General features: G+C 32.1%; 2 protein-coding genes across 8 annotated transcripts in view; one reads left to right on the top strand and one right to left on the bottom strand.

Annotated features, from left to right (window-relative positions):
- Positions 1–3,275, top strand: part of LOC132723581 (RNA-binding motif protein, X chromosome-like) — a 29,120-nt gene extending 25,845 nt beyond the window's left edge. Inside the window, exons 12-14 of one of the 2 annotated variants that reach the window (XR_009624768.1) lie at positions 1,794–1,912; positions 2,567–2,621; positions 2,985–3,275. The gene's annotated coding sequence lies outside the window, so the exon portion shown is untranslated. Of the gene's footprint in view, positions 1–1,793; positions 1,913–2,469; positions 2,622–2,984 lie in introns of both variants that reach the window. The other variant, XR_009624767.1, reaches the window with a different exon arrangement.
- Positions 3,276–7,481: 4,206 nt separating this feature from the next.
- Positions 7,482–14,317, bottom strand: part of LOC132723580 (monocarboxylate transporter 12-like) — a 29,047-nt gene continuing 22,211 nt past the window's right edge. For 4 of the 6 annotated variants that reach the window (XM_060708332.1, XM_060708330.1, XM_060708328.1 and 1 more), the window contains one exon: positions 7,482–13,568. Coding sequence is in view for 2 of the 6 variants with exons in the window: in XM_060708333.1 (XP_060564316.1) it covers positions 13,544–13,568 (25 nt within the window). In the remaining 4 variants the exon portion in view is untranslated. The remainder of the gene's footprint in view (positions 13,569–14,317) is intronic. The other 2 variants (XM_060708329.1, XM_060708334.1) reach the window with 1 other exon arrangement.

Here is a 14,317-nt window from a genome sequence, read left to right as displayed (position 1 = left end):
AACTAAAAATAGTATGAAATTTGGAAAGTTTATCTAGAATACAGTTTCATTTATGGAAATTATCAACAAACTTATGAAACTGTATGCTTAAAAAAGATACATTCTGCTAGAAATAGAAAATGAATCATACATAACTGAAACTGTGAAAAGGAAATTTGATGGAGAAAAATATTGACCAGCATGGAGATTGAAAATTGTTGACAAGACAAAGAAGATTGAAGAGGAATATGGTAAAAGTTAAAAGGAAGTCATCATATGATAAGGTATAGTGGTATTGTCCCCATGTTGCTATTTGGAGATATGCTTGATAGACAGTAATTAATTTTCCCTTTGGGGGTATTTTTGCTACCTTTGGCAGTAGGTGATGAAATATTGCGCTAATGTTGTTACTGACGGGACCCTGTTTGATATATGATGAAATATATTGTCCTTTTGTTATAGTGGGACCGTGTACAATGGTAAAATACTGTCCCTTTGACTGGACAATATGATTGATAGCAATTTATCTTTTGCCATTTTGACCTTTATTGCTTATTGTAGCTATCATTATGAACTGAAGTTGGTGATGACTTTCTGACAAAAAGTTAAATGGTTGTATGGACTGTAGGAGTGTATGTTAGATATGGAAAACATTTAAAACACTCATTTATGTATATATCAATACTTTGAAAGATGAACTCCCTCCCTAAATTCTGAATACTGCTTTGTCTCCATCAAAAGCCTTTAAATTCTGTTATTTTGATTCTGGTTGCAGTGACAATAGGAAAAAGTACATTGTAACTTAAATATTGCCTGTGTGGCTTGCCAAATTTCCAAAATCTCAAAAAGGTCATCTGAATTATTTTAATGAAACTTGAATGTGTTTAAGTCACAATTGTAAAACGAAATTCTTCAAGTGTGCAATCGTGTCGCGTTTGTTCAGAGATGTTTTAAAAATACAGTTGGGAGAAACATGGTTCACCAAAAAAAAATTCTTCTGAAGAGTTTATGCTAGTTTTATAACAATATTTAGACCCGGACTTATAAGTTGACAGTTTTACAGACAAGAAAATGCAATTTATAGATGATTATATGTGTTCAGCCTTGAAACCGTTTTGAAAATCTGTACCACATAATCACTGTAGTACTTGAAGAGAAAAAAATGGAAGTAGGAAAGGATCATTGGACTCAACTAAACTGTTACCAAGTTTTTTCAAGTATTGAGCATTTCATGTTTGAAATTGTTAGAATTTAAAATTAAAGGCAAAAAATGACTACATTATTACAAGATACTAACAGTAACCATAGCGACAGAAAAGACAAGTTTAATTTAAAACAAATATCGAAGAATATTATTTTTGACTAATGAGTTTACAGAAAGATTGAGATAAAGAGTGCAAAGCATGGATAATTTTGAATGCTCTAGGAAACAAGACCTTAAAAAACTGAAAAGAAATTATATCCTTTAATGATATCTTTAACATTTGCATAGTTTCGTAGGTACAGCATGCACACTTATTGGCAATATATTTGTCATTTTGTATATCAAAAAGAAGTCGGAGGATATAAAGATTCTTCATGCTCTCTAGGAATTGTTGTTAATTTAGGTTTTAATACATTTAGAGATATTGTTGTAATCTGCTTGAACTTCAACATAATGAACAACAAAATATTCTATTAATTTTGACGGAACATAATTCTATTTGTTGGGACAAATATCTATTTTTCAGGACATAATTTTATTTGTCGGGACATTATAGTAACAGGCTGGCTATGATTTATTTAATAAAAAATGTTTCAATGTTTTTTTGAAGGTTGAGAAGCTGTACATTTACAAATTGGTCTGTGAAATTTACAATGTAATGAAGCTACCAGCATGGCATGTAAACTTGAGTAGGTGTGTTTGCTATGTATTGCGGCTATTGAGAAACAAGTAAGTCAATTGGTAAATTCTATATGAAGAATTGAACAGATTTTGTTAGATTAAATAATCATATTATAAATGGAATGGAATGAGTGGTTGAAGTTGATGTGTTGACATGCACAATGTTTACCCCTTGTTTGTCCAAAAAATTTATTTTAGCTAGTAAGCCAGTAATTTTTTTATGGAAGGTCAGTCATTCTATTTATGGGTCTATGACAAAAGTTATGAGCTCCTGGTTCTTCCTTTAATGCCTGAAGTGTATGAAAGGGCACATTAAGGTGTTACCATAAGACTTCAACTATGTTGATGTGACTAAAATAAACCGTAACCCAAATTTTTAACATTTACAATATGGTGAGGATAATGATAAATGTAATTCATAGAATGCCCTTGAAAACATCTATATAATGTTACATAGAAATCAAAATAAGTTTTAAACTTTTGAGAAATGTTGATATGTTTGTTTATTTATGATGTGAAATGTTGTGATTTGTCTGTTCTGTTTGATACATCAGGCTTATTTCTCTTCACTGTGTATAGTATCTGAACATTTTTTCCGTTTTCAGTTTGTATTGTTTTTTTTTTGGGACTGGCACAATGTGTTATGCAAGAAGAGTTAGTTACATCATCTGCATGTGAGGGACTTATTTGATGTACTTGGAGATATGACAGAGATTAAGATTTGATGCGTATTTCATGATGAAAGGATGTAGACAATGTAAGTAAATAAATCCTAGTTACCATATTTTGTTAGTTGTCAATGTTGACTTGATTGATCATGTCAGTAAAGCTTTGTCAATAGGTATAGATTTAGCCCTTAACCTGCTGGGTTTCTCATAAGATACTAGTCTGACTCATTTTCAAACTGCCAATTAGCAGTTTTAGGGATATCACGATGAAAATTTAAGTGCATGGATGTATTATTGTACAGACTAGCCTGGCTCTATACTGGTGGCAAAGGTTAATCACAAAAGACACATTGGTTCCATCAGATGAATGATGGTATTTTTCACTTTGATAAATTATGAGATTTACAGCTGGTAACAGTAGTAAAATTAAAATTCCACTATTTATTTTTCAGTTACACAGATTGCCATATCTACACACAGATTAGTATCGTGGTATCAAGTTAAAGGAGGAAGCGATGCCATGGCCATAAAAAAAACATAATCCTAAAATACTTGATACTCATGGAATTCAAGTTATAAAAAGAAATGATGTAAAATTGATCAAAATACACATGGAAAATTATCTTGTAGCTTATATTAACAAGTTTACAGGAAGAAGTGTTGTAGGGATTAAAATACTCGTGGAAAGTAATCTTGGTATCAATTTATCGTAGGAAGTGATGGCATATCTATCAAAATGCACACGGAAAATTATCTTGGTTTGAACTTCTTGAAAAAAATATGTTAAAGTGACAGTAATTTACATGGGAAATGATCTTGGTATGAAATGATTGAAAGAAGGGATGTTACATGTACAGGGACAGTAATTAACATCGGAAATTATTTTTGTATGAAGTTATGAAAGGAAGTGATGTTGTAGGGACAGTAATTAACATGGGAAATTATCTTGGTATGAAGTTATAAAAGAAAGTGATGTTTTTAAAATTACAATACATTGTTCTGAATAATAGTTAATTGATGCCAGATCTACCAGAATTAATTTTGAAATGTATTTTTTCATGATCTAATGTTAAACATCTGTGTTGAACTTCACCATTAAAATATTGGTTTGAAAAAAATTCCAACAAAATGTATTGTCATATTTTGCTTCCATTTTGAGATAGCATTTCCTGATATTAAAACTGTGAACCCTTAAAATGTTGTTATGAATTCTATTTTCAGCGTCTTAATTTTTTTAACTTATTTGTTTGTTTGTTTAATGAGTAGGCCTATATCAGATTAAAAAAATAATATTATTCTTAGTACAAATGCATCTGACATTTGTTTTAAATATTCTTTTGATAGGAGTAAAGAAGGATCAACATAACTATCATATTTAACAAGAGGGCCATGATGGCCCTGAGGTCGCTCACCTGTATATAGCCCCCCCCCCCCCGACCCAATTTTTACCCAAGGGCTTTTATTTGTTTATTTGAACAAACTTGGTAGACACCCATAAGAAGATGTTACATGCTAAACATCTAAGTTCTAGCTCATTGGGTTTTTTAAAAGAAGATTTTTTAAGTTTTTACTATACACATATAGTTAAAAACAATGACACCCCTGGGGCAGGGCCAGTTTTGACCCCCCGGCTTTTATTTGAACAAACTTTGTAGATATTTACTTAAAGATGTTTCATGCTTAATATCTAAACTCTAGCTATTTGGGTTTTTTCAAAGAAGATTTTTAAGTTTTTGCTATACACATATAAGGAAAATCAATGACCCCCGGGGTGGGCCAGTTTTGACCCCAGGGCTTTTATTTGAACATACTTGGTAGACACCTATTAGAACATGTTTCATGCTAAATATCTTAGCTCTAGCTCTTTGGGTTCTTTAAAAGAAGATTTTTTAAGTTTTTACTATATGCATATAGGGAAAATCAATGACCCCCTGGGGCGGGGCCAATTTTGACCCAAGGGCTTTTATTTCAACAAACTTGATAGACATTCACTAGAAGATGTTTCATGCCAAATATCTAAGCTCTAGCTCTTAAGGTTCTTTAAAAGAAGATTTTTTAAGTTTTTACTATATGCATATAGGGAAAATCAATGACCCCCCGGGGCGGGGCCAATTTTGACCCCAGGGCTTTTATTTGAACAAACTTGGTAGACACTCACTAGAAGATGTTTCATGCCAAATATCTTAGCTCTAGCTTTTTGGGTTCTTTAAAAGAAATTTTTTTAAGTTTTTACTATATGCATATAGGGAAAATCAATGACCCCCTGGGGCGGGGCCAATTTTGACCCCAGGGTTTTTATTTGAACAAACTTGGTAGACATTCACTAGAAGATGTTTCATGCCAAATATCTAAGCTCTAGCTCTTACAGTTCTTTAAAAGAAGATTTTTTTAGTTTTTACTATATGCAAATAGGGAAAATCAATGACCCCCCGGGGCGGGGCCAATTTTGACCCCAGGGCTTTTATTTGAACAAACTTGGTAGACACTCACTAGAATATGTTTCATGCCAAATATCTTAGCTCTAGCTCTTTGGGTTCTTTAAAAGAAGATTGTTTAAGTTTTTACTATATGCATATAGGGAAAATCTATGACCCCCTGGGGCGGGGCCAATTTTGACCCCAGGGCTTTTATTTGAACAAACTTGGTAGACACTCATTAGAAGATGTTTCATGCCAAATATCTAAGCTCTAGCTCTTAGGGTTGTTTAAAAGAAGATATTTAAAGATTTTTCTTTCGGTTGCCATGGCAACCAGAGTTCTGCATGGAATTAAATTCTTTGAACAATTTTTAAAGGTTACCACCAAAGGAACATTCCTGTGAAGTTTGGATGAAATTGGCTCAGTGGTTTATGAGGAGATGTCATTTAAAGCAAAAGTTTACAGACGGACGGACGCCGGACGAAAAGCGATCACAAAAGCTCACCCTGTCACTTTGTGACAGATGAGCTAAAAATGTATTTCAGACAATGATTTATTTACATACATGTATCTGGTTAGTTTGTCTGTTTTGAAATTGAGCTGTTTTGATTGCTGCGTAATCATTGACATCATCCAAAAATTTTATGTAGCCCATTATTCAAACACTTTATAAAACTATTCACAGGTAACTCTGAATACTTGCTTGCTTATCATGATAATATGCACTTTGAGTACACCGGGCTTCAATTTGAAAGCTATGTTTTTTATTTATGCCCGTTTATAATTTAGAATTTTTGTCGAAATTGCAAATGGAGTAGAATGATTTCAAAGTTATGAAGGATGTCAACATGAAACTTAGAGCACTTTATTATCATAATAAAGCAAGGTGCATTATACTAAAGGTATTTTTTATGACCCGAAGGAAGGCATATAATCACACCGTCTGTCCGTCTGACCCACTTCATTCGTGTCCGGACTGTAACTTTGTCATACATCGAGGGATTTTAAAATAACTTAGCACAAATGTCTACCATATCAAGACGATGTGTGGTGTCCAAGAATTACATCTCTACCTCAAAGGTCAAGGTCACTAACATTTTGAAGTTTCACATAATCACAATTGGAATTAATAGGGACACACAATTAGTGTGTCCGGGCTGTAACTTTGTCATGTATGGAAGGATTTTAAAATAACTTGGCAGAAATGTCTACAACATCAAGACGATGTTTCGCGTCCAATAATCACATCCTTACCTCAAAGGTCAAGGTCACACTACCATTTTGAAGTTCACTTTATCGCAATTAGTGTTTATAGGTACACACATTCCTGTCCAGGCTGTAACTTGGTCATGCATCGAAGGATTTTAAAATAACTAAGCATAAATGTCTACCACATCAAGACGACATGTGACTGTCATGACAAAGACCCATGTCCCTACCTTCAAGTTCAAGGTCACACTTATAGTTTGAAGGTACTCATTCTCTCAAGAAGAGTTTGAAGATACACATTCATGTCCGGACTGTAACTTTGTCATGCATTGAAGGATTTTAAAATAACTTGGCACAAATGTCTAGCATTGAAGGATTTTAAAATAACTTGGCACAAATGTCTACCACATCAAGACAATGTGTCGCGGCTAAGGCTCATGTCCTTCTGTCTGTGTGTCCCCACTTACACAACAATCATGTCCAGACTGTAACTTTGTCATGCATTGAGGGAGTTTGAAATAATTTAGCACAAATGTCTATCTCATAGCAACATTTAGTCGCGTCCAGGAACCATGTCCCTTCTTCAAAGGTCAAGGTCACACTTATATTTTGAAGGTTCATGCTATCACAATTAGAGATTACAGGTACAATAATACAAAGAACATCATTCAGCAATTAGTTACTTTCATTCTCTTTTCTTTTCACAATACCTGCATGCTTAAGAAACTTTTTCGGGGCATTCATCACTTGGGTGACAGCTCTGGAGTTCTTCCACCAGTTAGCCTGGAAAGCCACCATATATGTTGGTGTGACCCAACAAAAAAAAACAAGTATCTTTGCTGTGCAATATAATTATTTTCATCTGGTGTTTAAACCAATTTAATACATTTTTGCCATCTCTCCAGCTTTCCTGGGTGACTGACAAATAATTACCAATTCTCTGCAAGTGACAAACTGATATAATCCTTCTGATGAACAATTATAGAAATGTTTAAAAAACAAGGCATGGCTGAAATCCATCAGCTTTCAGTATTCATTCAATATATTAAGACTTAGCATATAAATGTCATGTATATACACAGCTTCTCCGACATTATAAAGTCACAGGATCATTCACTCTTCAAGAAGTTTTTGTCCCAAGAAGTAAAATCAGTTTTTTTTATATTTTAACCAGGTTTAAAATCGTCGTAAAAAAAGAGTTACAAACAAGTTAGGTTTCAAGTAACCATACAAGTGCTTCAACAAAATGAACCACATTGCCTTGTAGGCTTCCCGTTGACAGATAATGCAAAGTGGGGGAATAAATTGACAGAAAACAGAAAGTTCTTTTCTATGTTCTTTTTATTTTTCTCATTCATTAAACTACAGTCTCTTGTATATCATATTAGAATCAACACCACAAACAAACAAAAAAGAGTCTTATTTACAGTTTTAGAAGAATATTTACTACATAATTATACTCTTAAACAACCTTTTAATAATATACAGTCTTTTATACTTTCAATATTATCTAATAAAACAGCATTAAATTTTTTATAGTCTATTTTAATTATAGTCTATTTCAACTTTTTAACATCCCATAATAAAGTCTATTTCAAACAAAAAGAGAAGTCTGTTAAAATTATATTCTAAGTACCGGGTAAACAAAAAGATGCAACAAAAATAACAATCTGAAAACATAATTTGTAAGAATGAAGACCCCTGGCACCACTAATCATTATTACAGGTATTGACATTTATTGCTTGAATCACCCACCTATTATCACAAGAAAGATGGATGATGAAGAAAAAGTGAAATGCAATTTGCAACTCATTTTAAATTTGAATAACAGCTGAAATCTTAACAACTGAAGTCCTTCTGTTGAAATTTGAGGAGAAAAAAAAAATACTCTTAAAAAAAACCATTCAACAGCAGATATACATTGTTGCATTGAATATTGCTTTAAATCTCATTAAAATACCTGATATTGTTCATGCATAAAATATCTATCAGTTACAACACCATTCAGTCCTTTACCATGTTGAATTTATATAATGAGTTTACCCATTTGTTTGAATTTGGAACAGTCCATTCAAATCTAAAAGAAAGGTGATCCCTCGGAAGCATTAATCAACAAAAACACATGAAAACTGCAGACTCTGGTGTGATTCAGGGATAACGAAAATGTGCAACAAAGTCTTAGGGATTTAAATTATCAAAATACAAACATAAAGCTACCAACAATATAGAACCTGGTCAGACTGCATGTACATACAGCCTGGCCTGGCTCTATACTGGTTGCGGAGGCTAATTAATTTCGGTTCCATCTGGTTAAGGGTTAACAAAACTTTGTTCATTACTTGTGCCTCGTTAAATAAAGTCGTTACTTACTTACTTACTTACTTACTTACTTTGATCATCTCCCAACAACAAAAAACAATTAGAAAAATCCAGACATCTGATGTGGTATACTCGCAATTAATTTACACTTCTTAATATGCATGATCATTCACATTAAATGCAACAAAAACAACACCCCCCAAAAAACTCTGTTCTTTATGTAAAGTTTTGAATAGGAAATTACTTCATATTTCACAGTCAGTTACCCTTTGAAAATGAATTGATAATCATTTATGCAAATGTGCAACATCCACAGGCATTAAAATCATTTGAAGTGTGGTGAATTACTCGTAAGTGTGCATTCATCCTAGATAAAGTGTAGAAATTGATAACAAAGTAATACAGTGTTTGTGTGTTCAAAAAATGAATATAATAAACTAAAACCGAAAGTTGTATATTTAGGGAATAGATATATCTATTTCCATTCTAACATGCTAATATGAAAGAGAAAGGATAAAAATATGTTGAACTACATTGAGTGTAGTAATTATTTTCCTGACGTCATTTTGTTTATTGACATCATATCTGAGGTCATATGACGTGTAAGCAATCCTTTTCTATGCTGTGCATATATCGTGTATTACATGTAATGCACTTAACTGTCCAATCTGTCTGTAAGGGTGGATTTCCTTCCCCATGCACCAAGTTATTGTAAATGTAGCCAAGGTACCAGATTAGGGGAATATATGTAGTAAGTTGTAGTATGAGGCATTTTAAAATTCAATTTTTTTTTTATTTCTCACTATCAACTGAAAAAGCTAAATAAAGCAAAACATGTCTAGATATTATGTTAGTTCATGTTAACACGTGTCTAGATATTATGTTAGCTCATGTTAACATGTGTCTAGATATTATGTTAGCTCATGTTAACACGTGTCTAGATATTATGTTAGCTCATGTTAACACGTGTCTAGATATTATGTTAGCTCATGTTAACACGTGTCTAGATATTATGTTAGCTCATGTTAACATTAACACGTGTCTAGATATTATGTTAGTCCATGTTAACATGTGTCTAGATATTATGAAAGCTCATGTTAACACGTGTCTAGATATTATGTTAGTCCATGTTAACATGTGTCTAGATATTATGTTAGCTCATGTTAACACGTGTCTAGATATTATGTTAGCTCATGTTAACACGTGTCTAGATATTATGTTAGCTCATGTTAACACGTGTCTAGATATTATGTTAGCTCATGTTAACACGTGTCTAGATATTATGTTAGCTCATGTTAACACGTGTCTAGATATTATGTTAGTCCATGTTAACACGTGTCTAGATATTATGTTAGCTCATGTTAACACGTGTCTAGATATTATGTTAGCTCATGTTAACATGTGTCTAGATATTATGTTAGCTCATGTTAACACGTGTCTAGATATTATGTTAGCTCATGTTAACACGTGTCTAGATATTATGTTAGCTCATGTTAACACGTGTCTAGATATTATGTTAGCTCATGTTAACGTTAACACGTGTCTAGATATTATGTTAGTCCATGTTAACATGTGTCTAGATATTATGTTAGCTCATGTTAACACGTGTCTAGATATTATGTTAGTCCATGTTAACTAACGCAATTAACTGTTGTCAATATGACACATGCGAGATGTGGTTTAAGAAAAAGAAAATAATATAAATAAAATCAACAGTATTTACAACATTTCTGCTAATAAACAATCAAATTATTTTAGTAATTGGTAATCTTTAATGAAGTATTAAGTTTCAATTTCTAGAGTAAACAAAAATCAGAATGGAGAATCAACTAAGCACCTATATGATAGATATTACAATGTGAACTGTGTTTAACAAAACAAGTACTTTCCAAAAATGTGATATATAAGCATGAATGAATTATTGATTTAAAATTGACTAGAATACAAACAGTTAAACTTCTCAATTTTTCCCTTTTCTAAAATGAAATTACCATTTTCCCATTAACTAAATCAAAATTACAATTTCTGCTTGTTAACAATATCAAAACAACCAGTACTTACGACAGCCGGTAACCCCTAGCCTACTGGCTGCGACTAATTCTACAAATGCAAACTAAGTTTATAATAGCAGGCAAATCTGTGCAGTCTTAACAATGTCTGCACTACTGGCTATTCCATCAATACATATTTTTAAAAGTTTCCAAAAAATGATACATAGTTTTATCCAGATTGGAAGAAGGACCTGTCAATTCAGGATATTTAGCAGGTTAATGGGTTAAAAATTTAAACTTTTCAAAATAACTCAAATTTATGTTGTATTCTTAACATTTAAAATGCATAAATACTAAAAAAAGATGCAAAAGTATTACCATTCATCCTAGAAACTATGCATATAATGCCTAAGCACATGATTCAAATAATCAAACAATAATTTTATAAACATTATCCCCACCTAACCCTACCCCCTTAAAAAAAAGAGAGAAACAATTAGGTGGGGTGAGAACTATACATATATTTCCAAACAGATTATTGATAAGGGACTGTATGACCTTGAGGTTATAAAACTTTTTTTCTGAGCTCTGTCTCAAATCTCAGTATTTTCATTTATCAGTATGTGGCAGTTTCTGACTTATCATATACCTAAGATCTGAATTTTACCTCAGAGGATTTTCTTACAAACCCTGAACCTGACTAATAAAGGGTTGATTATAAACCAAGACTTTACTGTAAATGAGTGATAAAGAATCCAGAATTTTCAATTATAACATACAAGTATATAAGTTTCATTTGCAACGACAATAAAACATGTTTCGGAATTAATATTTAAAAGTAATTGGTAAATCATTATTAATTTTTTTCTGCTAGTATCTTAAAACAAATTCTAGCACTCCATATCCTAAACTAGATGAATAATGTCTGTAGATTTCAGACATTAACACATACACAGAATCAATGCTCAATTTATAAAATCAGTAGTAAAATATTTTAGAAATATTAATTTTTCAATTTTTACCTATAAGTATTTTCTCTAAACAAATCACAGTAGGCATAAACATTTTTGGTTGGGTTTTAAATCGCACCAATACAGAACCGGTCATATGGCAGCTTTCCAGCTTTAATGGTGGAGGAAAACCTACTGGTAGGTTGCCCTTCCATACATTATTTCAGACAAATCAGGCACCCGAGTAGAATCATCAATGTTTCTTTAGCTAGCTGGACAGCTTCCTCACATGAAAAAAAACAACAACAAATTCCCTGGTGTGATTCAAACCTAGAACATTGAGGGGTAAGTGGTTTGTAGTCAACGGCCTTGACCATGATAAACATTCAAAAGTATTCAAATATATACACATATAATAAAGACAGTAAACCAAAAATAACAATATATTCTTATTAAATCACAGTTTATAAAATGTATATCAACTTCTATAATAAATGTACACACATGAATTCTTCAAAAAACAAAATAAGCAGATTAAAAACAAGTCATGGAATACTTAGATATCATTATTAGGAAAAACCACTATTTACCACTGCTTTCCAAAACATAAAACCCTTGGTTAGGATTTCACTTCAACAGTAAAACATTTACACTTATCTACTGTCAATTTATTTATCTACCAGTATTTTGTATTTAACTGTTTTGGCTCACAATTAATTTTAAACTCCATTTTTTACTCATCTTCTAGCAATTCTTCTATTAAAACTTTCGATTCCACGCAGCTCCACAAACAAATTTTCAGCAGTCACATACACATGTGATGATGACAAAAATTCATTGTAACAAACCAGAGACAAAGTACATTCATCATAGAAATTTTCCTCTAATATCTGGCAATGATATAGTAGAATTCAGTTGTTCTGCACCCTACAAAAAGATAAACACAAGATATCCAATAAATGAGCCGCGTCATGCCAAAACCAACATAGTGGGTTTGCGACCAGCATGGATCCGCGCAGTCTGATCAAGATCCATGCTGTTCGCTTACAAACCGTTAACAAGTAGAGAAACTGATAGCAAACAGCATGGATCCTGATCAGACTGCATGGATGCGCAGGCTGGTCTGGATCCATGCTGGTCGCAAACGCAATATGTTGGTTTTGTCATGACACGGCTCAAATGATTTCATTTACTAATATTTTCTTACTTATTACAAAATTGCAGTGAAAACAAACAACTATAACATATTTACAGCATTAACACAAAAACTTAAAATTGAAGCAAAAACGTCTTTTAACTAAATGTTGTGAATTATGTTAATGAATTCAAAAAAACAAACTAACAAAAAACTACAATACATGCAACACTCAAATTTAAAAACACATTCAAAAAGGAATACTATGATACAATGAGATCTTTGCGTAGACATTTTTTACCGGTTATACAACCTTAAGTTCTCTAAGAACTTAATTTGATAATCTCATTTTCCTTAAAATCTAGGAGATATCCATTGATACTTTAATCCAAAAAATTAAATTGTATATAAATAAATTTTGAAAAAATAAATGCTCAAGTTAAATCATGAAGGTTTTTGTCACATTTTATAATTACCAACTTCTGAATGCAGTATATAAGCCAAAATTGCAATCTGTTCAATATTCAAAACTGCTTCAATGATCTAGAGCATTTTATTGGCAAAAAGTTGTGTCAAAACATATCATATGAGCAAACTAAAAAAGAACCGCCTGGAAAAAGTGTCAAAATACAAATTCCAGTCCTAGAATCTACTACTTTGCCATTTGCAATAATACTGTCATATAAGTCATTCATTGAAAGAATGATGATTTCAATTTAAATGTTCCTTTTGCCCTTGTCTTTGATCTACCACTTGTCTATACACCTCTGATCATATATGAGTCATCAATAATTCCGGTGTTGTTGGTTTTTTGTTTTAACACTATAACATAAGTGCACAAGTACTAAATCTCAGTGCAGATGTATGGAAATAATGAGAATGTGCTAGGAATGATCGCTATATACAGGAGTGTCATGTGATGAGAGAGTAAGTCATGTGACCAGGTGTCATGTGACAGGATGAGTCATGTGACCAATGAAAGCAGGTGTCTACACGGTGCTAACAACGGCATCACTGTAAAATATAAAAACAGCCAATTAACAACAGATCTGGCCATGCAAGGATTTTAACAGACTATTAAATAAAGCTTAAGTAAAGTTACTGTGCAAAATATATGAAAAGAAGTTATTAGCAGATTGAAAATTTCTTATAACAAAAAATCAACATTTGGTCATGCAATGCTTTTACCAAAAAGTTTATTTGATTGAGACAAAGTTAAATAATCATGCAAAATTAATGAAAGCAACTCTAGCTGATTGAAAATATCTGATAATGTGAAAAAGGTTAGATTTTATTTTACATAGATACCGTTTCTTATTTTTTTTTTTTTAGTAAGAAATTTTACACTCATTGCTTAAGTAGTACTGGTTGGTTCTAGGAACAAACTTTAGAGTGAATTTGTAAGCTTATAGATTCCAACACTATTCAATTTAAAGTAATTCTTTATAAATTGAAATTCTTTATACAAAATTTTATAGTTAAAATTTAGTTATTATGTATAAATATAGAGATATCTTAAAAATAATCATGATTAAAGTATATGCCTTAGACGCCAAGTACCATTTCCATTAAGGTACTACAACACAGTTATCATTTATAGGGGCAGCAAAATTAAAGGCGTAGATTGCCCAAGGTTGTCCCTTAGCCAGTACATACAAGTAAAAACTTACTAGACTTGGCAATAAAATAATAATTATGAACAAATAAAGGAGTGGGCCAGCTTAAACAGACCAGATTTTGCCTTCCTTGATATAAAAATGTAA

The sequence above is a fragment of the Ruditapes philippinarum genome, unplaced genomic scaffold, assembly GCF_026571515.1.
Source record: "Ruditapes philippinarum isolate M1 unplaced genomic scaffold, ASM2657151v2 ctg6497_1_1_1_1, whole genome shotgun sequence".
Taxonomy (NCBI): domain Eukaryota; kingdom Metazoa; phylum Mollusca; class Bivalvia; order Venerida; family Veneridae; genus Ruditapes; species Ruditapes philippinarum.
Note: the sequence above shows the minus strand (reverse complement) of the source record. Positions and strands in the feature narration are given on the sequence as shown.